The 24315-nt window shown below is 52.4% G+C and overlaps 11 protein-coding genes across 11 annotated transcripts; 4 read left to right on the top strand and 7 right to left on the bottom strand.

Moving 5' to 3' along the window:
• Positions 1-1546: 1546 nt before the first annotated feature.
• Positions 1547-2056, top strand: J4E83_000532 (uncharacterized protein; the record flags this gene model as incomplete). The annotated part of the gene is made up of 1 exon (XM_049327494.1): positions 1547-2056. The coding sequence occupies one exon, from the start codon at positions 1547-1549 to the stop codon at positions 2054-2056; it is 510 nt and encodes a 169-aa protein (XP_049193639.1).
• Positions 2057-3609: 1553 nt separating this feature from the next.
• Positions 3610-4051, top strand: J4E83_000533 (uncharacterized protein; the record flags this gene model as incomplete). The annotated part of the gene is made up of 2 exons (XM_049327495.1): positions 3610-3856; positions 3918-4051. 2 exons carry the CDS (start codon positions 3610-3612, stop codon positions 4049-4051), a joined length of 381 nt encoding a protein of 126 aa, XP_049193640.1.
• A 182-nt stretch (positions 4052-4233) lies between these two features.
• J4E83_000534 (uncharacterized protein) lies at positions 4234-6066 on the bottom strand (the record flags this gene model as incomplete). Its single annotated transcript, XM_049327496.1, has 3 exons — positions 4234-5207; positions 5260-5955; positions 6006-6066. The coding sequence occupies 3 exons, from the start codon at positions 6064-6066 to the stop codon at positions 4234-4236; spliced, it is 1731 nt and encodes a 576-aa protein (XP_049193641.1).
• Positions 6067-7195: 1129 nt separating this feature from the next.
• Positions 7196-8548, bottom strand: J4E83_000535 (uncharacterized protein; the record flags this gene model as incomplete). Its single annotated transcript, XM_049327497.1, has 3 exons — positions 7196-7311; positions 7404-8008; positions 8058-8548. 3 exons carry the CDS (start codon positions 8546-8548, stop codon positions 7196-7198), a joined length of 1212 nt encoding a protein of 403 aa, XP_049193642.1.
• A 1029-nt stretch (positions 8549-9577) lies between these two features.
• J4E83_000536 (uncharacterized protein) lies at positions 9578-9863 on the top strand (the record flags this gene model as incomplete). The annotated part of the gene is made up of 3 exons (XM_049327498.1): positions 9578-9629; positions 9679-9741; positions 9796-9863. The coding sequence occupies 3 exons, from the start codon at positions 9578-9580 to the stop codon at positions 9861-9863; spliced, it is 183 nt and encodes a 60-aa protein (XP_049193643.1).
• A 415-nt stretch (positions 9864-10278) lies between these two features.
• J4E83_000537 (uncharacterized protein) lies at positions 10279-12563 on the bottom strand (the record flags this gene model as incomplete). Its single annotated transcript, XM_049327499.1, has 5 exons — positions 10279-10481; positions 10535-11303; positions 11351-11548; positions 11598-12325; positions 12380-12563. 5 exons carry the CDS (start codon positions 12561-12563, stop codon positions 10279-10281), a joined length of 2082 nt encoding a protein of 693 aa, XP_049193644.1.
• Positions 12564-12860: 297 nt separating this feature from the next.
• Positions 12861-14309, bottom strand: J4E83_000538 (uncharacterized protein; the record flags this gene model as incomplete). The annotated part of the gene is made up of 1 exon (XM_049327500.1): positions 12861-14309. One exon carries the CDS (start codon positions 14307-14309, stop codon positions 12861-12863), a length of 1449 nt encoding a protein of 482 aa, XP_049193645.1.
• A 664-nt stretch (positions 14310-14973) lies between these two features.
• Positions 14974-15863, top strand: RPS2 (40S ribosomal protein; the record flags this gene model as incomplete). The annotated part of the gene is made up of 3 exons (XM_049327501.1): positions 14974-15087; positions 15145-15218; positions 15269-15863. The coding sequence occupies 3 exons, from the start codon at positions 14974-14976 to the stop codon at positions 15861-15863; spliced, it is 783 nt and encodes a 260-aa protein (XP_049193646.1).
• A 431-nt stretch (positions 15864-16294) lies between these two features.
• Positions 16295-18613, bottom strand: J4E83_000540 (uncharacterized protein; the record flags this gene model as incomplete). The annotated part of the gene is made up of 1 exon (XM_049327502.1): positions 16295-18613. One exon carries the CDS (start codon positions 18611-18613, stop codon positions 16295-16297), a length of 2319 nt encoding a protein of 772 aa, XP_049193647.1.
• An 897-nt stretch (positions 18614-19510) lies between these two features.
• On the bottom strand, positions 19511-20539 carry J4E83_000541 (uncharacterized protein; the record flags this gene model as incomplete). The annotated part of the gene is made up of 1 exon (XM_049327503.1): positions 19511-20539. The coding sequence occupies one exon, from the start codon at positions 20537-20539 to the stop codon at positions 19511-19513; it is 1029 nt and encodes a 342-aa protein (XP_049193648.1).
• Positions 20540-21214: 675 nt separating this feature from the next.
• On the bottom strand, positions 21215-22863 carry J4E83_000542 (uncharacterized protein; the record flags this gene model as incomplete). Its single annotated transcript, XM_049327504.1, has 4 exons — positions 21215-22232; positions 22279-22648; positions 22696-22783; positions 22843-22863. The coding sequence occupies 4 exons, from the start codon at positions 22861-22863 to the stop codon at positions 21215-21217; spliced, it is 1497 nt and encodes a 498-aa protein (XP_049193649.1).
• Positions 22864-24315: the final 1452 nt, after the last annotated feature.

The raw sequence follows: 24315 nt of genomic DNA on the forward strand, positions 1-24315 counted from the left end.
TCCATGACAGACTATAAACTGAGAGAGGGAGGCATCGCCGTCTGTTGTCGCCCAAGTATATGAAACTGCCTCGTAAACGGGTGCGGCTGCTAGGCTGACATGGACAAGGTCGCAGACGATATCATCCTGCTTTTGACCGGGGCGTACATGAACTAGCCGGATGCGTTGCTCATCTTCGCAGTCGAGCGGCCTGTACTCGAAGGGTAATACTGGAATAGCTAGCGAGGCCGATTCTGGGACGAGGTCGCCGCAAGACATGCAACAGCGGAACGCATCGAAGACCTGAACGTCAGTGTGTTGACACGTGCTTGACGTTTCGTCCATCGCATGAGTTGGTCGTCTATCACACGGGGCAGCCTCGTGCAAACCTTGGAAGACAAGCAGTCGATATGAGTGCGCTAGTGCCGTCGAATCCAACTGGAGCGAAGGCAGACATGCACAGCCCGAGGCATCGCCTTTATCCTAACTGCTGTCAACGCTTGAAAGTATGAAGATACCTCAATGATATGGAGAATGAATTGCATGTGATTGGACCTGAAATGGACTTTTTATTGCAACACAAGACTGTGCATTATGGATATTGTTGTCTGTGCCAACGCGTCTCGACACATCGTCGCACGGGCCCCGCGATCAGCGGAACGCTCTCCGCAACTCTGAGCCAACCCCACGGTCTTGCACAGCCGCGCAGTAAGACCATACTGTATTGTGCATATAGACTTATCGGCTACTGCCTAGCATCGTTACCTTTCGAAGATGCAATGAGCACTGTAGCTGGGTCTAGATTCGGCCCAGAAGATGCGCCGCCCACCGGAAGCTCATTACAGCTTCACGATACCGTCGATACACGATGACACGACACTCGATTGCCGCGTATACCATCCAGATACCCTGACCAAGCCGAAAGACTCGGCCGATATCGCGCAATGGAGGAGAAAAGGCATCGTCATGGCACACCCATACGCGCCAATGGGTGGTAGCTACGACGATCGGGTAGTTGGCATCGTAGTGGAAGAGTTCTTACATGCTGGGTGGATGGTGGGCACGTTCAACTTCAGGTACTGTCACAACAGTTCTTCGCCGTAGCAGTTTGTAGCTAATAAGTACTAGAGGTGCTCACGGGTCCAAGGGACGCACTAGCTGGTCTGGAAGACCCGAACTAGACGACTATACATCCTTCGCCGCATTCTTCATACACTACATATCCTGCCTCCGACCACGCATTACCTCCGATCTTACCTTCGCGCCCGATCAATCTCCGATACTATCGAACCAAAGCGAGTCGGTATCGGTGCAAGATGATGCATCCCCCATAGTCATATTAGGAGGCTACTCCTATGGCTCCCTCATCCTCAGACACCTACCGCCCGTACCAACTATACTACAACCGTTCTCCGCTCCAGTAGCAGGTACTGCAGCCGATGAGATAGTTCTGCGCGCTCGCAAGCTAGCAGACCAGAGCAATCTGGAATGGATCAACCTAGCTCGGGATGAAACCAGAGCTAGGAGGAAGAGCAGAGCAGGGAACGAACCGAGACCCCAGATTACAATGGGTGGAGAGGAGACTAGCCCAGAGAAGCGCAGGAGTAGTAGAGACGTCCGAAGGAGTCTGGAAGGCGGTACACGTCTCGAGATCCGAACGAGGTTAAGAAGCCTCAGTCACAGGCGACGACACGAAAACCACGAACCGATACCGCAGCCGGAGAAGAAAAGCGCGACGACTACCACAATGCCAGACGTGCGCTATCTTCTCATCTCGCCGCTGACACCACCAACCTCTACACTTGCCGCACCGGCCCTTATACGCAAGTTTTGGAGCAGGTCTAAAGACGACTGCCAGGAAGTGATTGGAAAGCATATAACCCTAGCCATCTATGGGGACCAGGATATCTTTGCTTCGTCAAAGAAAATCCGGGACTGGTCAGAACAGCTCAAAGCCGAGCCGGCGTCACGCTTCAGCAGTGTTGAGGTCGCAGGCGCAGGGCACTTTTGGCATGAGAGCGGCGTGGAAGTAAGACTAAGGTCTGCGCTGAAGGAATGGGAGGCTACGATTCAATAACAGAATATAATGTCATCAGGCTATAACTTGTCTTCTTCTCATCCTCCGGCAACACTTCGTCCATGTCCTCTGCACACATCATCATCAGCACTTACTCACCCGAGGCTGGTTGTAGTATGTATGACGCTCTCTCATGGGATGGGTATCATATTGAAACACTCCAGCCAACTTGGCCGGTGAGCGATATTGCTGCTGGGCAGCCCCGGGGCTTAGTCGCTCGTAAGAGGTGGGTGACAATGACGTAGTTTCATGAGGTTACACCCCAAAGTTTTCAACTTGCTCAACCACCACCAGCATCATCGAATGCCTCTTCGATACAAACGCGCGGTGCTAAAGACGCTGTCGATGATCTGATGCGACAATTCCGTAACAGTTGTACGATTTTTCTTGAAGGAACAGTTCCGATGCTACTTCTATTGTTCAATATCAACCATCCACAAATTTGACCCTTTTTTAGAACTTTCAATCAACGACTCGTCCAACGGCTATTCACTTAAGTGATTCGCGTTAGGCTTGGATAAAATGTCCTGATAGTCGTATTACAGGGCTCCTGCCGCACGGAGTGAATGGCTGCTTAAGGCAATTGATAATGCTAATGCTCGAAAAAAGAAAAAGAAAGTAACAATACGAACGCATGAAGTCGAAGTGATCGACTGCTAGCATACCGGTTCAGCGGCAACGGCCAGGTTATCTTGACACAATGCTGGTCGGTTGTGGTATCGTCTCTTGGTGAGCCATGCATCGTCATTATCAGCGCACGTACATATCAAACACTACGATATCGTGCCGTGCCTGACTGGCGCTCGTGTTCTCGGCGTGAAAAGCTTGTTCCGGTTTGACGGCGCCACAGTAGCATTGTAGCTCGGAGATTTACCTCTCCACTTCCTCTTCCATGCTTACGGGCGATTCATCCGGTGGGTGAAGACCTCGGGAAGCTCAGACTCTTTCCTCACCAAAACCACGAAGTCGAGATGGCGATAAGAAGTAAATGACCATCAGTAAGAAACCTGAACAATGCGCAAACTCATAATTAAGTCTTCAAAGGTTCTTGGAGTGTCAGATGTTAGTATCGTCGATACCTAGGTAACGGTCGCATGTTTTGACGTCAGCCTCATCTTACGACAAGACCAGAGCTTGTACCTTTCTAAAAATAAGTCAACTAACGCATCGAAAAGGAGAAGCGCAAAACCAGTGCGCTCGCGAGTATTGAGAACCCAGGGCTACAGTACCTCGGTGCCCTGTATGGGGAACATACGGACGATCAGTGCGAAAGAGGTAGGCAACTCCACACCGCTAGGTCCAGGATACACCTCGCATTACAACGTGAAAATAGATGCTTTCTGTAGCTCTCGTACTCGTACTCCGTAATCACGAGCAACGTGCATTTCGGTGGTACTCGGCAGCTACGGCTTTGCGTATATAATTTCGGTATTCCACTCAGCTAGACAGACATCATCAACAACATCCATCACTTCCTCGCCACTACTACTACTACTCCTACTACCGATATTCCCATCTACCAACCAACCACTTTCAACACCATCACCACCAAGATGCAGTTCACCACCGCCCTCCTCGCTCTCGTAGCCAGCACCGCCTCCGCCGCAGTCCTCCCCCGCGACAACCAAGGCCAGTGGAACGTCGAGATTACCGTCGGACCCGACGTTGGCCAAATCTACCTCCACGCCGAGTTCTCAAACGACCAGTACACCGAGCTGAGGAACACCTGCGTCGAGGCTCAGGACCCTTACCTCCACGGCTGCGACCAGTTGACATTCGACTTCACCTACGACGGAAAGCGTACGTTTACATCTCCATATGCCAGTCTGATAGCTTCGAACTAACTTTTTTTGCCTTGTAGTCGTTACCCTTCAGGAGACTCTGCCCAGCGGTGTTGTCGTCTACGGAGAGGCTGCTATCGAGGTTACCACCGACATTGGTGGCGGCCGTAAGCGGGACGACATCGTCATCCCTGTTTCCCGCGCCGTCGTCTAAGCTGGATAGGTTTGGTGACGATGTCCTTTTGGCATACTTTCGCTCTGCAGAGAGTAGTGTATATATTTTGATCGTAATGCGATTTATTGAGTCAACGGTGGTTGAGATCAGCATATCATGAACTTTATCACTATCTGAACTATGACTCGTCACAGTACGCCAGGTTCTAACCCTTACTTCTTTCAAACAGTAACAGTGTACTCCACAGCATTCCCTGGCTCCCTCGGATAAAACTCAATCATAAACGTCGTAGCCTGACCTGCCGCCCTAACAGCATCCAAAGCCGCAGCCTTGATAACAACACCCTGTGCAGTCCAATCCCACTGGTTACCATACGTCGCTCGACCCTGCTGTAGCACAGGTAGGTACTGAGTCCAGTCGTCCACCAGATACGTTCCATCGGCTTTGGTAGCCTTGATAGCTGCAGGTCTGTTCTGGCCAGACCATGTAATCGGGATGAGCAGGTCTTGGCCGGCTGCCGGCGCGGGTCCGGAGGTGCTGGACAGAACTGGTGTGGTGTACTGGAGAACGTTGACTTGCAGCGCAGCGCCGCGGTTGAAAGCCAAGGTCAGGTTTGCTAGGCTGCCAATGGGCGAGGTAGGCATGATGATCGATTTGAGGTATGCAGCTGAGAAGGTAATCTTCTCGCCTGAGACGGTGTAGTCCTTGCCTTTCGCTAGTTGTCTGCTTCCCTTGCTAATCTTGCTGAGGGTGTTTCCGTTGAACATGAAGCCTAGTGTAGCGTCTCCTACGGTCTCGTTCTTGCGGTGGTATATGTACGCAGAGCTAGATTGCGTTGTAGCAGAGCCGTCTGTAGTACTTTCCGGGAGCGCGTTCGGGATGCTTTTTACTGCATTGCGGTAGATGTCCAAGGCTACTTCGTCGCGCCAAACATGTGTTGCGCGGTCAAGGAAGTCGGCTCCGTTGTCCCAGAGTATAGTCGAAGTGTTGTATTTCGCTGCTGTGCGAAGGAAGAAGTCGAAGTATCGCCAGCGCGCTGCGGTCTCAGTAGCGACGGGTGATGCAGCCCATTCACCTATCACGAGAGGGATATCGGTGAAGTTGCCGCGGACGGCGGCGAGGTCGGCTTCGAGAGTAGCTTTGTCGGCGTCGGAGCCCCATGTAGTTTTTCCCCAGGCTTGGAAAACGTAGTCGTCTGTGGCATGATTAGTCAAGAATACTTCTGCAATAAGGTCGTTGTTACTTACAAGGTGAGTAGTAGTGATACTGAATGCCCCAGGGGTTCTTAAATTTCGGATCAGGCTTCTTAAACCACTGCGACGTCTTCACTCCATCTTCGCCAGCTCCAACGAGCGTAACAACACGCTTCGGATTGTGACCCCCAGCATCATTGATAGCCTTGAGAAAGATATCGTTGAGCCTGTTGACCTCAGCGCCATGCTCAGCCGTAGTACCTGGAATCTCATTGATCGTTTCAAAAGCAACCTTCTCGCTCTTACAAGCAAGCTTCTTGCCAATCTGCTCCCACAACTTTCCAAGCCTCTCCTCAACGGCCGTGACATTCGTGTTCGCTACTGTCAAATCGGCCCAAGTCCAAGAATCGTGGTGGACGTTGACAATGGCGTACAATCCGCGGTCTGTGACCATGTCAACGACATCTGATACACGCTGTAGCCATACGGCATCGACGGTCCAGTCGGGCGATTGAGAGGTGAAGTGGTACGCCCAGGTAATAGGAATTCGAATGCTCTTGAACCCAGCTCTTTTAGCATCGTCGAATGTGCTTCCTACAACAGGTGGGTTGTTCCAGCTGCCTTCAGTCTCCACGGCATCGAGCGTATTGCCAACATTCCACCCCGGATTCAGCTTTGCGAAGAAAGTGCCGGCTGAGATCGACGCGAACTTTGAACTCGAAGGGCACTTTACGCCAGTGCCGTTCGTCGCTGCCTTGTGTTAGCCAATATTCCGCTGTCGAGACCATGGGGAAACGTACATTGAGCGACAGCAAAAGCGCTGTTTAGCAGCACTGCTGCGCTTGCGTAAGAGATTCTCATTGTGATACTTGAGAGCTCTGACCGACTGTTTCTCAGAGAGGCCAGGAATAAGTGCAAGATATACACTCTGTCCCATCTCTTTGGCGCAATTAACTCACCTCACATTTTCTTCCATATAGCCTGACCCACACTCCCCTCGCCACCTCTCTACAAGCCTCGCATGTTAATGAGGTTGTTACCCCAAGTTGTCGCCGCTTGCGGTTAGCGCGACAACCAAGCTTCCACTTTCATTTGCTTATATTGAAAAGCCGCCTTCTTACCCGGTTTTCCAGTGCGGAAGCAAAAGCATAGAAGGCGCCTGGAAGGAGATAGCGAGGTCGATTGAGAGAATTTCATTGGTCGTTGCTGTGTTTGGTAGAAACATCGCGTCCTAGCGATATTGTAAGCCCCAGTCTGGGTTCATGTGAGGTCCGCGCGGGCCTGACTCCAAATTAGCCTGGGAAGCGACATTTCTCCACCAAGGATTTTGGCACTCCTGTGATCACGGTTTGGTCTCCTGCCCTCAGGGTAAGTAGCTCACATGCGAACGCCGAAGACACTTATCTTCAAAAGTAGTAATACAGTTATTCCGTATCCAAACCGGCGTGAAAGCTGCTGACCGGGTGCAAAGTGCTCAAGTCACCATACGTGTGATCAGTGCATACACGCGCGACATTTCCGATACTCAAAAGGCAGACAAGACCCCCAGTAAAAGATCTAAGACAACGATGTATCAAAAGGTGGAGGCCTCCGAGTACCATCAACGTACAGTATGCCATTGGGGGAAACAAGAGAGAGAACTAGCAAAACAATTGAAGAAGAGATTGATTCCTGGAAGACGTCCCGACCGCCCTAAGAACGCCGAAAAAGAAGAGAAAGACCAGATACCAAGAAGGTCATTAACCCACTGTGTCGCATGAGACACGAAACGTTTTCAAGGAAAAACGCCGCATATGATCCTGTCCAAGGTCTTATCAGACATGTCGTCTGCGGAAGGACGGCCTCTCAACTCGCGTTGGCGTTTATACTCCTTCGCGGCAAAATGGCGTTCGTGCATCTTGCGATAATAGATTCTCCGGTCTTCTGACGAATCACGATGCGGCTTGCATAGCTCTCTTGGCACGTGGTATAGACGCTCGCGCTCGGAACCCTACTCGGGGCGGGGCCTCTTGGCACCGTGCGGGTTCTGCCAGCTGCCATCGTTGCCGCCTTGGTTGCCTTGGAAGAACCCTGGGTTGAATGCTGGGTTGCCGCCGAAGCCACCTCCTGTAGTCTCAGTGTTAGCGATCATCCAAGCGAAGGACCAAGAAGTATGGGGGTTAAGTCACTAGTCGGAGGATGAAAGTTTCTCGACGTACCCATTCCTCCCATCATGCCCATGTTGCCACCACCCATACCCATCATGTTGGCTCCCATGCCCATCATGTTACCGCCCATAGGCATGTTCATGCCACCCATGGGGTTCCCGCCCATAGGGTTCATGCCCATGTTGCCACCACGACCACGATTGCCCATGCCGCCGCGCATATTACCGCCCATCATACCACCGCGGTTGAAGCCGCCTCCGAAGTTGTTCATACCGCCCATAGGGTTGCCGAAGTTGCCCATTGGTGCTTGAGCCCCGTAGCCTCCCATGTTGCCGCCCATGTTACCACCAGCAGGAGAGAAGTTACGGTTATTTTGGTAGCCCATGCCTCCTCTGTTAAAGTTGCCACGGTTGTTGTTGTATCCGCCTCTGTTGTTATATCCACCTTGGTTGCCGTAGTTGCCGGAAGTAGCGCGATCGTTCCTACCCTTGTCGCGCGCGGGGACATCCTTTGGTAGTGTCTTAAACGGATTGACGTGTGGAGGACTGAAGATGGCGGTCGGCTTCTTCGTGTGGGCTTGGTCTCGGAAGAGGTTCTCGATCTGGTGCTTCAAAGCAGTGGCTGCTTGGGGTGAGTTCAAAAGAGCGAAGACTTGACTACGAGAGTGATTAGCCTGGTGTACCTCAAAGCCATAGAGTGACTAACCCTTTGCTCTTGCCGTTGACCTTGTGCTCATTGAAGGTTACCTCGACAAGTTCGTCTTCGCAACCACTCTGATTAGCCCATCCGCGGATGTCTTCTTCGCTGATCCACCAGTTTACGTCGTTGATCATAAGCGCTGCGGTCGCGCCGGGATCAGTCGGGCGATCATCGTCCTCACCCTGCTTGCGCTTTGTACCCTGTTGCTGAGGTGCTTGTTTGTGAACGTCGAGGCCAGCCGCACCCCCTGTGGATGCTATCTGTTGGGTGCTCTGGTCATGATGGCCATCCCCGTTTGTTGCGTCCTCTGTGGACTCTTTGATCGCTTGATCGCCGTTTTCCGCCTTCGTGGTATCCGGTGCGTTGTTTGATGTCGCAGCGTTCGCATCTGTGTTGGGAGTGTTGGCGTCGGTTACGGTGGTGTCTTGCTGCGCGGTCGAGTCTTGGTAGGAGTCATCGCCGTAGATGTCGATATCGAAGTTGTCGTCGTCAGCCATGTCTGCTGTGGTATGTCAAGTCAACTGCAGTAAGCGATGAGGTTTGTTCCGGTATTCTTTCTTTAATTCGCTTTTAGGTACTTGATGTGCTAGTATCAATAGCCAAAGTACATGCAATTCTGTGATTGGCATACAAATCAGCATGATGAGATAGAGGGGTGATAAAAGAAAGTATGCGTTGGCCGTCCGTTGCAATGCGAAAGCGAGAGAAGAGACAAACAGCGTAGAGTGTAAGGCCATACGTACAGTGCCGCTGTCGGCGCGTGGTGACAAGGTCCAGAAAGACAGCTCAGTGCAAGACGGGGTAGTCCGATCGCCCCTGGCAGATGCGGAGATGTAAAAGGTACAGGATGTGGTGTGAGAGATGTGTGTGTGAAGCCTCAGCCTGCCTCCTGCGCTTGCTATTGCTAGCTTCCAGTACAGTGTGCGCGAAGCGAAGTTGCTGTATACAATGTCCCTTCGAATTGATGCGGCGCTGAATCGTGCGCTACCAGGAATAAGAAGAAATGGAGAGCAACGAGGACGAGCTCGAGTCAAATGCCAAACACGTTCCCCTTCAACCCTTGACTCTGCGCGTGAGTCGACGTAAGCAAGCGGGTCGCGGTCGCGTGTCTCGTGGGCGGCTCTGTTGCGTAGTGAGTGACTGCGTTGAGTGACAAACCTGGGGAAGTGGGTAGAGTCGACTTGTCGGCGCGAGCACGAGTGATGGTGAGCGACAGACGACGACGCGGATGCGATAGCTCGAAGTTAGCGTCGCCGCTTAGCGTGCTTGGCGCAACACCTACCCCTGTCGGGTTTCTCCGCAAGGCCAGATTGCGTCCGTCTGGTAATTTGGCAGCTGCTACCCTGAGTTCGCGACTACTCCGACAACCCGCGATACATTCAACTCGACAATTCACTCACGACAGCTCCACCCACCCCACAAATCAACAGTCACGTATCAGTCGCCATGGAGAACGTCAAGGAATTCGCTGAGTAAGCCCGACGGCAATCGCACGATGAGAGAGCAATGGCTAACCTCCGCGCAGTATGCCCGCTGAGTTCCTCCGGGAGGGTACTCTGTTCATGAACCGCTGCACCAGTACGACCGCTTCTCCAAGCCGATGACGACGCATCTAACACAACCGCAGAGCCCGACAAGAAGGAGTTCATCAGGATATCGCAAGCAGTAGGAATCGGTTTCCTGATCATGGGTTAGTGACAGGTCGCATATACGCCCCATATCCATCAGACTGACCATCTTGCAGGAGTCATCGGCTACGTCGTCAAGCTGGTCCACATCCCCGTAAACAACATCCTCGTCGGCGGCTCATAGACGCTACTACGCCACAACACATCGATTCTCTTCCCTTTGCATCTTCGACCACGACACCGGTCCGTTCATCATATCATCTTGTATTAGGGGCATTGGGAGTGGAAAGACCGGCCTTTACCTTGTGGGCTCCATAGAGGACATATGGCATACTCAAAATGGCTGTATAGTACGCAGGTTTGGTCAGCGGGAGTTTGATTATATCCAAATTTAGGCATGCGCAACATTCACGTTGATGGAGCTTGCGGACCATATGACGTGATGTAAACTGAATCGTGCGCCAGAGTCGACTGATCCAGAACCGAAAGTCTCCGCGTATATACAATAACCTCCTAAACTCCTTCCTAGATCCCTATATACAATGCCTACGTTCGCCCGTTCATCGGAAGTCTGGTAGGGTCAGCTGATGCAGGAGCTTTCACTCCTCATTCATCATGTCTTCGTACCACATAGGATGCCTTCTCGTCCTGCCTTCGGTATTGTAGAGCCGCTCGTCATGATGCAACATGTGATTGACCCGCCTTCCAATCTTCGGCTCCGCCTCATCTTCTTCAAGGCCGTCATTCCATGTGTGGACCGTGCAAGTTCCCTGTGAGGTTCCCCAGCCATTCCATGAAGTCGCTAGCGACGGTCAGCAAAAGAACCGAGAAAATACAGAATATATAGATGCTTACCAGCAATCATGGGCGCATTTGGATGCCAGCTTGCATCCCGAACACAGGTCTGCCATCTGCCTTCATTCCTACCCCAGTGATCGTACATGCCAGAGAGAAGATCTGTTTCACGTGGCCTTGAGTTTCTGGTCGCTTTGAGAACATCGACTTTTCCAGCAAGTGTCGCATCCAGGTTCCAGATGTAGACCGATCCATCGTAGCTGCCGGAGTAGACATATCGCGAGTCTGTGCTACCGGGTGGTGAGAAGTGGCATCGGATAAGCGTCTTCAAGACCTTGTGCCCTCGGAAGGTGACAAGCGAGCAGTCGTGTGGATGTGGGCGGTAGTCATCGAAGTCGTACGCGTTGGATCGGTACTCAAAGCGGTTGGTGTATGCGTTGGGATCAATGCGATCGGCCTTCTCTTTTGACATCATTTTCCTCAGATCCCAAAGCTTAGCGGTTTGGTCCTTGCCGTTGCTAAGTACGTATCGCCCATCACCCTTGCTGTCGACATACGTTAGTCCCTCGGTGTGGCCGAGGAAAACACCAGCTTCTCGGCCATCGCCCATGCTTCTTCGGTCCCAGACCTTGAGTGTAGTATCGTCTGAACCAGAGTAGAGAATATGAGGCGAATTAGTGTCACCAAAGCAGACCGCATTCACGTCGTCCTGATGACCGGGGATGCGCAGTACAGACTGACGACGCTCTATGTCATACACATAGACAGAGCTGTCTCCTGTTCCCGCTACAATCTCACGTCCATCGCCAGAAAACCTTATCGACCAAATCTGGAACGGTCAGTTGCGAAGTCGAATAGGATGTGTGACTATCTTACACCAAAGTATCCGCGGAATCCACGCGGGGCCGGTCGACCCAGATCTGAAAAGTCGAGGTAATGGGGCTCAGAATCGTCACTGGGGTCCGTGTGTGCTAGCGCGACGATACTTCGAATCGAGCTGTATGCCAGGAAACGGTTGTCTGGACTTAATGAAGCATCTGTGATAGTCCATTGGCCGCCATCATATCTCACTGTCTACGACAGGTCAGTTTTGCAGGGCTTCAAATCCAAGGATGTTACTTGCCTTGTAATACTTCCAGTCATATGGATTTGACGTGTCGTACATGCGCACTTTGAAGTCCTGAGCGCATGAGAAGAAGAAATTACCATCGTCAGAGAATTGTCCCGAATAACATCGCGCATTGTAGTGTATGATGGTGTCCGCCACAGACTCGGGTATCATGTCTTGCCTCAACAGCTTCGTGGAATTCTTCTGGCGACCATCACCACCGATGCCTAGCTCACGTCGCATGATGTTGTATGCTAGCCTCTTTTTCCTCTGGAGAGTATCCTCTGGTCGTGGGTTCGTTCCGAAATTACCTCCTTGCATCAGTTCCTGGCCTTCTTCACTGGGCACCTTTTCAAACAAGTCTCTGCCTCGTGGCCCTCGCCTTCTGCCAGAAGACCTTGTACCAATAGGATCATAGCCGGTACCTGCATTGCTGTCCTCTTCATCTTCCTGCTCGTCATCGTCAAACCTGTGTCGCCGAAGCCCGGATCGAGGAATTAAATCGGTGGCAAATATCCGCCCTAATCCGGCATGCCCAAGCAACTGCATTATCTGCTCACGTGTAATCATGACTGGCTGCCGAGGATCGTCTGGATCTTCGTCCCCGTCCTCGTCTTCTTCTTCGTCCTCGTCATCATCATCCTCGTCCTCGTCCTCTTCTTCGTCGTCATCTTCGTCGTTATCGTCGGTGTATTCGAATGCGATCTCCACTCCGCTGAGGTTACTCAATCGTTCGGCAGCATCTTGTGACAATGTCAGTAAATAGTTCATGAGCCATACAAGGCAGATCAATATACCATGAAAGCTCAAATCGCCTTCACCGTCCTCATTGTCGTCGGTCCCCTCTTCTGCGGGCACAAAGTCCATGTCGTCATCATCATCTTCAGTATCGCGCCAGAACGGGTCGTTTGGATCGTAAACAATGGTTCTTGCGGTGTCCTCCTCGGTAGGTGGGCTAGTCGGGGCGTGTGAAGAACTCATACTTGCGAGAAGCTGTCCAGCAGATGTCGCAAGTTGTACCGAGGTGATTATGATGGTGATGCTCGTAACGGGCGGGAGCTTTGTTAGTAGTGACGGTAATAAGGCGGGCTATCTCCGTTTTCCCCACTCTTATCGATAGATTGAGCCACGCAGCACGGCTGTTCACATGACGACACGTTACTGGCATGAGCAAGTAGAAGGGTATGTCTTGCATGGCGATTCATTGATTAAAAAGCGTGGGTAAACAAAAGGGTATTTAATCTCGAAGAACAGCGCGACAATAACCCCGCGTGGAGCTCAATCAGTATCTGTATCCTGATGCGAAATCATGAGTTCGGGATCCGGATCATCATCTTCAGAGTCAAAGTACGTTTGTCTAGGCGACGCAGCCTTCTTCGGCGGGGACCGACTGATCCTGATCGCAGATCCCGTCATCTCCTCTGGTTCCCTAGCCTCAAAACCATCATGACCTATCAACGGTTCTGTAGCTCGTTCCTTGCCCTTTCGTTTCAACCCAAGAGTCTCTTCTAACATATTCTTGCCTTGATTGAACGCTTCCAGCTCGGCACCGATAGCGCAAACCAGGAGGTTCCAACTTCGCGACGACGCAAATTCTAGCTTCTCTTCGAGGTAGGCAATTATTGTATCCATTTGCTCGAGAAGCTTATTGGGATCTGGGGAGCTTTTCTGTGCCGTGGGCCGCATAGAGTCTTGTAGGGTTGTCTCGTAGTCTGCCACCCTTTTCATGACGTCGGTCCATAGTACTGCGCCCTCGTCAAGCGCACCGCGATCTCTGTCGACCTCTTCGCACCTCTCAGCTAGCCTTGTGTACTCGTCTTGCCAGTATTCGCGCGCCATTTCGAGTGTTCTTCGCTTCGCGGGTAGTGTGAGGAACGGAGAGGACGACATTGGTACGTGGTCCGCGTTTGGAGGTCGGGCAAGGAAGTTTGAAACCTCCCGATCTAACAGTGACAGCGATGTCTTGTACGATGCCAGTTTTGCTTCCACAGAGTTTTCCGTATCAGCCAGCTCGTCCAAGACTCGCCGGTGTTGTCTCTTCAGCGCCCATAGTTCTTCTTCCTTCTGTCGAATCTCCTGTTCTAGCTTCGAAGCTTCCGTTTGTAAGGTTTGTGCTCTTGCGCCAGCGTCTTCTCTTTCTATATCCCTGATCTTCTTCGCGAGCCGTACACGCTTCTGGCTCCACGCATCGGTCTTCTCCACTGTGCTTTGCAGTTTCCTCAGATCCTCATCTAAGAGGTCTAGTTCCTCGGCCTTGATACTGGCGAGTTGCCTTATCCGCTTAGATATGCCTTGCCTTGCTGTGTTTAGTCCCACTTTCTTGCTCCGTGTTGCGCTGTGGCCGTTTCCGCTGTCCTCGCCTCGGTCACTGGACCGAACACTGCTAACAGTTGGTGTGGTGCTTCCATTCGATCCGCGACCGTCTCCTGCGCGAAGGCTGCCCATCAGGCCATCAGATTGTGCGTCAAGTAGCTCTTGCAGCTGTTGTTCGAGATGTCTGGCTCGCCGTTGCAAAGCTAGTAGGTCGTCGGGAACGCGCGGCGGCGGAGAAAGACTGGATCTTGGGGCGTGCCATAGTACGGAGGAAGTTACAGGCGGTGGTATTCGAGGAGAAGGCGGAGAGTTGTAAAGTGGTAGTTCGTGTTCGCGCGCGTGAGGGTCTTCGAAGGACTTTCTGAATCGCCGCGGCGGTGAGAGCGAGCCGAGGACCGAATTAAAGATAGACATTACGATTAACCATAAGACTCCTGTGCGCTCTATGGTATGTTTGAAGAGGCGTTGGTGAGAAGTAGTTGTGTATGTGGTAGCGTTGGTGCCTCGCGCATGTGAACGAGTCAGGCGCGCTCCGCAAGCTCTTAGTCAGCCACGTCATCTTAAACAGCTTGGGAGCATGAGACACGCGATATTCATGGACAGAACGATCAAGCAGAACACGGGATGCGATTAGTCTTGAGGGTTTTCGGGAGGAGGAACAGCGCTGGCAAGCTAGAGACGTATCGTCGTGCTTGCGAGGTTCTTGTGAAGTATCCTGGCAAACGACTTTCGAATGTTGCATTCTGGGGTATGAAAGACTCTATCGATACAGAGAGGTAACCACTTAGCTAAATGCAGCTGTACAGCCTCCAAGAATTGCGCCTTGCAGTCGTGGTGATCACCCGTGGATTATTCACTTGGGCATCCCGCATGCAGCCTGGTTGCGCCAAGCCACATGCGGCTAGCGTCATCCACGACCTAAGCGAGCATTTCAATATCGAAAGTTGCAAGTGCGACCGCGACAACAGCACGCACTAACTCCCAGGAACTTCAAATCGTACGCTCTCCCACCTCTCCTCACCCTCTCAGCCGTCGCTAATCGCAACTCCAGCAGCCGTATACCCCACCAACATACATCATGGCTGACGCTCCTGCCCCCGCTCGCGGCGGATTCGGTTCTCGTGGAGACCGCGGTGGTGACCGTGGACGTGGTCGCGGACGTGGCCGTGGCCGCCGTGGCGGAAAGACCGAAGTACGCATACACAATATCTTGGAGGCATAAAGCGCGGGAAATTGACAATTGGCATAGGAGAAGGAATGGCAGCCCGTCACCAAGCTTGGCCGTCTCGTAAAGGCCGGCAAGATCAAGAGCATGGAGGAGATGTACGTTCTGAGGCGACAATGGGGTGGGAATATTTACTGACTGTGGGCAGCTACCTCCACTCTCTCCCCATCAAGGAGTACCAGGTCGTCGACTTCTTCCTTCCCAAGCTCAAGGACGAGGTCATGAAGATCAAGCCCGTCCAGAAGCAGACCCGTGCCGGTCAGCGTACCCGCTTCAAGGCCATCGTCGTCATCGGTGACTCCGAGGGTCACATTGGTCTCGGTATCAAGACCTCCAAGGAAGTCGCAACCGCCATCCGCGCCGCCATCATCATCGCCAAGCTCTCCGTCGTCCCCATCCGAAGAGGTTACTGGGGTACCAACCTTGGTGAGCCTCACTCGCTCCCCACCAAGGAGAGCGGAAAGTGCGGTTCCGTCACTGTCCGTCTCATTCCCGCTCCCCGTGGTACCGGCCTTGTCGCATCGCCCGCCGTCAAGCGTCTCTTGCAATTGGCTGGTGTTGCCGACATCTACACTGCCTCTTCCGGTTCCACCAAGACCCTTGAGAACACCCTGAAGGCTACCTTCGTCGCCGTCGCACACACCTACGGTTTCCTCACCCCCAACCTGTGGGCGGAGAAGAAGCTCACACCATCCCCGCTTGAGGAGTACAGCGACATCCTCCGCGAGGGTAAGAGGTACTAGAGGGTGTTTCTGCATGGGTTCTTTTTAGCATTCAGGGTTATGGCGCGGGGTATTACATTCAGGACCTCACGTATGTATCCAACGATAGTGCTGGGTACACCGGCATGAAAATGAACAACTTTCAATGATGACCTTGAAGTCATGACACTCCGTGTGGTTTGTCTTGCGGAAGCGTATACTTTGAAGTGACGGCAGTATGTCAACGTGCTACCGCATTGTTCATGTATATGTGATCAGAAGTTTTGCGAATCACCAGAGGATTCTGATAAGCAATTTCATTAGACGTTCAAGGTACTCTGAACTATCATGAGAAAGTCTGGACCCGCGGAAACGGTACTAATATTATACAAGAAGAGAATCTATACCACAAGTATCTTGTTGCCATTGAAAGCTCGAAGATAACTACAGTGCTATCGCCACGATGCAACAAACTACGACTGCAACAGCAGCATGTCCTTCCCATGCAACACAAACTGTCCAGGCCACAATGAGCTGGTCATGTCGTTGACCTGGTGTAACGCGTGGTTCACCAGAGCCGGCCCAGCCAGTTTGACGTAGGGCATGTTCTCCAGTGAAAGAAGCATGCAGCCAGTCGGAGGAGGAGGCGGCACTATACTTTGGTTCTTTAGAGTTATCGAGTCCATGCCACTGGGGTAACAGCGTGCGTTGACTCCAAACGCTCCTAGCATATTGTTGACTTGTTCCAGTGCGCTGTATACCAGAGCTGGACCGAATGTGTTCTCGTACTTGAGGGGGTCGAGACCGTAGGGTTGACGGGCTTGTTGAGGTGCCAACAATTGAGCTTGGGGTGGTGTTGGCGCGGCCATGACAGATTTCTGCTGGTATGTCTGTGTGACTGGTACTGCTGTGGCTCTTGTGGGTGCTGGCGTAGACCCACTCGGGGTGGCGTTGAAACTTCTCACGTCGGCATAGCTATGCTGGCCTGCTTTCGCTGCTTTGATACGCCTCACGAGATCGTTAATCAACTGTCTTTGCTTCCTCGAAATATTGACCCGCATCCAAGGAGGGAGTTGGCCTAGAATGTCGACTTTCTCCTTATGACCACTCAATATCAGCGCTGTCTTTGTTTCTATTTCTCTGATTTTATTTAGCTCGAGCTGTATCGGTTGGCGCTTGCCAAAGCGTGGTATGCAGAGTTCAAAAAGGTCGATATACTCGGGAGCTGAGACCGGAGCTTGCGAGGTCGGACCTTGTGTTGCTATTGATGCGGTCGGTGGCTGTCGTACACTTGGTGAATTGGACTGAGCTGGCGTCAGAGGGGGTTGGGGAGCTGGTGGGATCACAGCTGAGTTGCTTGGTGCATCGTCAACGGGCTCAGTCTTGATTACTGGCTCTCTATCGACGATGTCTTGACCAACAATTGACCGTTCTGGCGTCTCTTCAGGTTCAGAGACCATGCTTTGATCCTGGCTATCCCTCATGTTGTCATTGATAAGCGCCCATTCGTATCTGTCATAAGGGCTGGGAAGTATTTGAGGAACTGCCGTACGGCGGTCACCTATGGACTCGCGACTGTTCGTGGTACGCATGCGTTTCGCTGAGCGCTCATCCTGAAATCCCGATGGTCCCTCGTTCTCTTCCTCGACATGTCGACGTTTCCCTGAGTTGACGTTTGCTGCATATGCGGAGAACGGCGTAGTGAAACCCGACGCTTGTGTTAGTGTTGCAGCTGGGACGTCTGCGTATCTGCTAGTAAGGAATCCTCCTGGGCGTATAGCTCTGTGGCTTGTAAAGGACTCATTCGATTGGTTAGAGGTCGACGGGGCTGGAATTGACGACTGAGCGATGTCGGTTTGTGATGGGAGTGCTTCAGATGCCGATAGGTTTGGGATGAATTTGATGTTAGGTTCCGTATTCGTAGGCACCGATGAGGCGTGGCCAGGACGAATCCGAATCTCTCTACGGATGGAGCCATCGGGGCGGAACGATGATGGAACGTAGCATGTGCCGGTCGCGGAGATTGTTAGATTATCTACAGGAAGCGTCGAGTTCTGGCTGGCATAATAGAAAGCCGGCGTAGCTGAGTAAACCGCGTGAGTGTCTTCCGTCGCTCGTGAAGTGGCAGTCTCCTGTACAGCAGCAGTCTCCTGTACAGCGACAGCCTCTTCTGAAGCGACAGCATCTCGCAGAGACGCAGACATCTCAGCCGCTGGCTCTCCACTTGCAACTTCTGCCACCGTCCCGTCTGGGTGAGTGTAAGAGATGACTTGCTGTGGCACTTCCATCTCACCCAACGAGACGCGACTCTCGTCTTCCTGAGTGTGAGAGACGACGTGTTGCGGCATCCCCATCTCACCCAACTCGACGTGACTTTCGTCCGTGTTGTCCAGATCTTGTAACATTTGTGCTTCGTCGGCAGCACTGAATTCGGGATGTGGTGGTGTCGATGTCGGAGGTGCATCTATGATCGAGGCGATTGACATCGGGTCTGGCGTGGCTTCCTGTGCCGCGTCGAAGAAGCCCCCGCTCTTTCTCGATTGCGCGCGCGTGGACCGTCGCAGGGGAGTCGCAGCCTTCGCGGGCGAAGCTTTGGCAGGAGCGCTCTTCTTGGACTTTGCTGCAGCACGGCGCGGGGTGTTGCGCAACGGCTTCTTCGAGGTCTCAACCTCGTCCTCCGCGCCCTCGGCATTGACGTTGTCTGATGCCATTGGCATGACATTTTCTTTACCAATTCCTTCCTCTGCGCCCGGCGTTCCTGCCGCAGTGCTGCCTCTGAGCCAGCGCATCATGACGTGTGTTGTAGGCGAGTGCCGAATGTGAGTTGAGGTGGAAGGTGCGACCGCTGGACGTTCGGAAAGGGCACCGGAAGCGGGAAGTCGATGGAATTGCTTTTTCTTGTCGGTATCAGTTGCAGTACCTCTTGCGATCCTATACGCGTCACTCAGAGTCGACGGGGGACGGTGCTTGACATGTGCGACAAGTTGCGAACAGTGGGTTGCGGATGCGCGTTGTGCCCTGTTAAACTTCGGTCGCGAGTGCAACGCGCTAGCAGCCGACTGTGAGGGGATGTCCTGCAACTATCAAGGAAATTCGCGGGAAGGGTGTTCGAATCGATTTTCTCTTGATAACATTTGTTGACCTTGAGCTCACTACAAGGTCTGATATTTTTTGGATGGTATCTATAGCCCCAAAATGGTCATAGCGACAAATCGCTTTCCCCTGGATTGTGCGGGGACGATGACGTTGGGTATTTATGCTGCATGCGCGTTGCGCCGCCACACTTGGTCCGGTGTTTCTGACACAAACTGCAATATATACGTAAATCGGCCATCCGAAAAGCTTACATGTGAGAAGGAAGTCGAAGGGTCGCTGAAGTGCTGATAGTGCTCCGTTGTCAGAGTCCACGTAGACGCTCATCAAGAGCTTCTCGCTCAGCTATCACGAGACGTGTAGCGACACAGCCAAGAAAGCAATTAAGATGCTTCGATAGATTCAATGTTACATCGAACAAAGACTACATAGGTGCAACAACAAATGAAATTATAAAGAGTGGTTAACAGAGACCACAAGTCTACCTGCACAAAGCCCAGAGAACCCGCTCCTACTGCTAGCAACACAAGAAAGCCATCCCGGCTACAAATTCCCTAGAAGAAAGTACCAAACATCCAACAGCACCGCGATGCCATCTACGATTCCACCAACCGCAGCTCCTTTCCACACAAAGTAAACTTCAACCCCCTACTAGCAAGCAAATTGGACGCAGCTTGAGCAACAGCAGCCCCAGACTCGTCATTCAGCATCAACATGCCCAAGAGCTTCTCAACCTTGAATCCCTGCTCTACAGACACTGATGGAGACTTCGCAGTCCTCGCCCGACAATTCTTGATCTTCCTGCCCTTAGGAGTCGAGAGCGGGTTGGCCTTCACACCCTGAGCATTGAACCCCGTCTGCGCATCCTTCATCCTCTTCTGCAATTCGCCGATGCGGCGATTCTGTTCGGGCTTGAGACTAAACGTGTAGGAATCAGGCGGGTTATTCGGCATTGCCTTGATCTCGGAAAGGATGTCGAAAGACTTTGCGCCATGGTTGAAGACCCAGTCGATTCTAGTTTGGATCTTGCTAAGGTACTCGAGTTCGAAAGGTTTGAGATTGACTTTTGTGCATGTCTTGATAATTTCGGTTATGTCGTTCTCGGGTGCGCGGTGCATGGGAGAGGTTTCTGTGTGGGAGCTGGAGGGCTCCAGCTTGATCCGAGGAACGCCGGTGCCGGAGACTGAGGAGGATGGCTCGGCTTTGATGCGCTTGTTTGTTGGTGATCCTGTACAGAAAGAATCATCTTCGAGGAGTCGCTTGGATGCCAGACGGTTCAATGCCGCGGGAGAGGGGTCGGCATTGGTTTCTGGTTGGGCGTATCTACTAGACGCCATGGAGTTCTGGGTGATCTGAGCTGCCGTCGTCTGAGCAGCTGGGGCAGTCGCTGCCTGAGTAGTTGGAACCGGTGTCGAAAAAGCTGACCCAAGGGCTGGTACAGCCTGACCGACAGTGACGTTGTTCCCTTGTTGTACCCAGTTCGCCGTGCGTGTGGTTGCATCCATAGTACCTACGGTGCTCTCTCGTTCTTGTTGGAGATACTCCTCTTGCTGGATATTGTACGGTTCCGGAGTCTGCTCCATCTTCATGTTGCTCGGACCTGGCGGAAACGGTGCAGCTGACATCGTCGGACTCGGTCCGGGAGTTAAGGTTTGCTTTTGGTCGAGGCCTGCCTCCGACTTGATGTAGACATGGCTTTGATCGTACGAAACGTGCGCCATCGTAGTTGTGAATGAGCTAAATGTGACAAAGTCTGAACTGGGTGTTCGGCCTGTTCTTAACGTGCTTTGGCGTGACGGTGGCGGAGAGGGGTAAACGGCCGAAAGTGATGCTATCAGGGATGTGTGTCGGAAATGGCACCGGTAGGTAAAGATCGTCGAAGGAAGGAATGTGAAATCGACGATGCGATTAGTTGTTTGAAATGCCGTCGTTGCAAGGTCACTCGATGCTATTAATCTTATAGAGAATTAAGAAGCAAACAAAATACTCGACAGGTACCTACTAAACGGCCGCAAGGACAGGATGGCACAGGCACGCGTTGCGCTGGGCTACGCGTTACGCTAAACTCCAAAGTCGCGAACATGACACGCTAGTGGCTCCCTTCGATAGTTCTTTTTGCAACGTGCACGGCACATTCCTTCCCCAAGAATTCGACGAATGGTTCTGCACTGCGGTATCAGTCGAGGCTTGAGCACAAACCTTCTCATGATCTGTACTTGTTGTCACGCACACGGAGGAAATGAAGCTACGTGTGGCGGGGCTTCTCGACCCCTCGGCGCAAATCAGTCTGTATTGATCCTCTACTCTCCTTGCAGCGGCTGGCCATTACCGCCCATTGTGATCGTCTTTGTGACAATGTATTCATCGATACCAAGATGGCTTCCCTCTCGTCCAAAGCCAGACTCTTTCACGCCTCCGAAAGGTGCGGCAGCATCGGAGATGAGACCGGTATTAACACCAACCATACCAACCTCCAGAGCTTCAGCTACCCTGTAAACTCGCTGGATGTCTTTGCTGAAGAAGTAACCTGCGAGACCTACGTCGGCCGCGTTGGCTAGCTTGACAACGTCGGCTTCGGTATCGAAGGGGAAGAGTCCGGCAACAGGGCCGAAGGTCTCATCTTTGGCAAGCTGCATGTCCTTGGTCATGTCGCGGAGGACTGTGGGTTGATAAAAGTTCTCACCAAGATCAGGTAGCTTTTGTCCACCGAACAGGACCTTGGCGCCGTTCTTGACGGCATCCTGGACGTGGGCGTCCACCTTGTCGACGGCACGGTCGTGGATGAGAGGCCCGTGTGTAGTGCCCTCTTCGTAGCCGCCACCAACCTTGAAGCTCTTAACCTTTTCGGTGAACTTTGTGCAGAACTCATCATAAATGCCGGACTGAACATAAATTCTGTTGGCGCATACGCAAGTTTGGCCTGAAGACCGGAACTTGGATGTGATAGCTCCGGTCACGGCTGTCTCCAGGTCGGCGTCGTCGAAGACGATGAAGGGTGCGTTTCCACCGAGCTCGAACGAGAGTTTCTTGAGTGTATCCGACGACTGCTTCATCAGAAGCTTGCCGACACCGGTCGATCCTGTGAATGACACTTTCTTGACAGTCTTGCTCGATGTGATTGTCTCGCCGACTTCAGGTGTGTTTTTAAGTGCGGTAACGAAGTTGACGACACCCTTGGGAATTCCAGCTCGGTGCGCAAGCTCGGCGAGGGCAGCCGCTGTAAAAGGCGTCTCGCCGGGAGACTTTGCCACGACGGTGCAACCAGCTGCCAGAGCTGGTCCAATCTTTCTCGTGATCATAGCTGCGGGGAAGTTCCATCTGACAACATTAGCCATAATCCTTCCGAATCAAGTGCGAGACTTACGGTGTAATCAATCCAACAACACCGACAGGCTCCTTGATTGTGAACACTCGGTTACCAGCAACCGTCGCCGGGATGGTGGCTCCGTACATGCGCGGTGCCTCTTCTGCGAACCACTCGTAGAAGCTCGCAGCGTAGTTGACCTCTCCCTTAGCATCTGCCATGGGCTTTCCGTTCTCCCAGGTTATGAGCTTCGCCAGATCATCCGCATTATCCATCATTAATTGGTACCATTTCCGTAGGAGCCGTGAGCGCTCGCGACCGGTGAGTTTGCGGAAGGAAGGGAGTGCGGCGGCTGCTGCTGCGATGGCGGCTTCGGTGTCTGCGCGGTCCATCTCAGGCATGGTGCCTATGAGCTTGCCTGTCGCTGGGTCTGCTGCGTGTTAGAGGGTTTCTAGAGGATTGGTGGGGCTGGAATACCATTGACCTCGAAGGTCTTGCCTGACTTTGCGTCTATCCATTCTCCGTTAACATATGTCTGGTTCTTCAAGAGAGACTTGTCGTTGAGCTGTATGCGGTCAGTAGCTGGTCGTTGCGGATGATCGCGCAAACGGAGTAGGAACGTACTGGTGGTACTGAATGGCCCATATTTGCGTATCCTCGAGAGACAATTGATGGTAAGGATCTCTTCTGAAAGTGACTTCTGTAAGCTTGTTGACGTCCGAGAGATCGAGTTGCTGTCACAATAGAGCGCATGGCGTCTGGAAGTGGGTGTGAAGATCGATTATAAACTACCGCGAACTCGGCCACTCTAAAGGCGGCACGCGTGGGAATAAAGATTGCTTAGCCCACCCGAAGACGTCAATCTCTCGTAGACTAATATTCAGATAGGTCTGGCGGAGCTTTGGGAGCCTATGACGTTGGGCAGAGCTATGGCCAAACTGCGGGGTTCGGCTTGTTCTGGTGGGATGGATGCGGACAGCACGGAGGCAGCTCCGCAGTGCTCGATGACAACGTAAGAATAATGAGCTGTGTATCAAGGAGCTTCTAATTCAAGAATCTGCGTGCGAAATTCCAGTACCTTTTGCCATTCCTTCAAGGAATGGTGACATGCCGGGCAGAGTGTTCGCGTATATGGCGTATACAGCGTCAAGAGCGTGTACTTTGTTCGGAGATAGAGCATTGCGACTTTAGTGAGGCATGTCGGCCATACTTGGGTAAGCTGGACTAGACGAGGGTGGCTGCTTGTTGACTGGAAGAGGAGCTGATATCGAAAGTGGTTGAGATAATCCTCGTCAAAATCGTGGGGCTTGTTCGGCGCTGGCATCTAGCGACTGTTGAGATGGGCCTGACGATGCACGGGTGTGGAGGCTCCAAGACCACACCAATATTCCACCGGGCGGCGTTGGCGCATAACATCGCATGGATCAGAGTACATCTAACGACGATTGTGTTGAAATTCCAGTACAAAAAGCTCAAATAGCTGTTTGTTTGCAGATGGCCTACGTCTATTCGATGTTCGCGGCCACATGGAGCAACCACCCGACAACCTTGGAAGGTACGAAGGCACCCACCCTAACATGCACCTTGAGCCCACAAACACAACAATTGTTCGATGAAAACCATTGCCTCCCGCAAAGAATTGTCAACATGTAAGTTGCGCTGTTCGAGAATGTTGTCGGTCACCGCGGGAGTATGGACGTCTTCCGACGACCGCAACAACAGTTGTGTATGACATATCTACAACGAAACAAATATCCGATCTCTGCAAATGCAAACAAATTCCAGACTTATGCGTCATGAGTTGTTTGCTCAGGGGTGGCGTTGAACTGGGTCGCTCCAGCACGTGGTGCACGTGCATAGTTCGCTCTTCCCCACACATGGCAGCGAGCTCTAAACGCGTTAAGCTTTTAGAGCCGCATGTCGATCATGCAGGAACCGACAGCAGCAAGAGCTACAAGTCGAAAAGAAAGGGCTCAAATAGCAGTCCAAGACGTGGCGGAAGACTCCCGAAAAGCTGCGGAATTTGCTCGCTGGACATCAACTCGACTTTTGCAGTACATTTTGACACGTTTTGTATTGTTAAAAGTCGAGAAATAG

This window comes from Alternaria metachromatica (genome assembly GCF_023757995.1).
Source record: "Alternaria metachromatica strain BMP 0045 chromosome Unknown scaffold_1, whole genome shotgun sequence".
NCBI lineage: Eukaryota > Fungi > Ascomycota > Dothideomycetes > Pleosporales > Pleosporaceae > Alternaria > Alternaria metachromatica.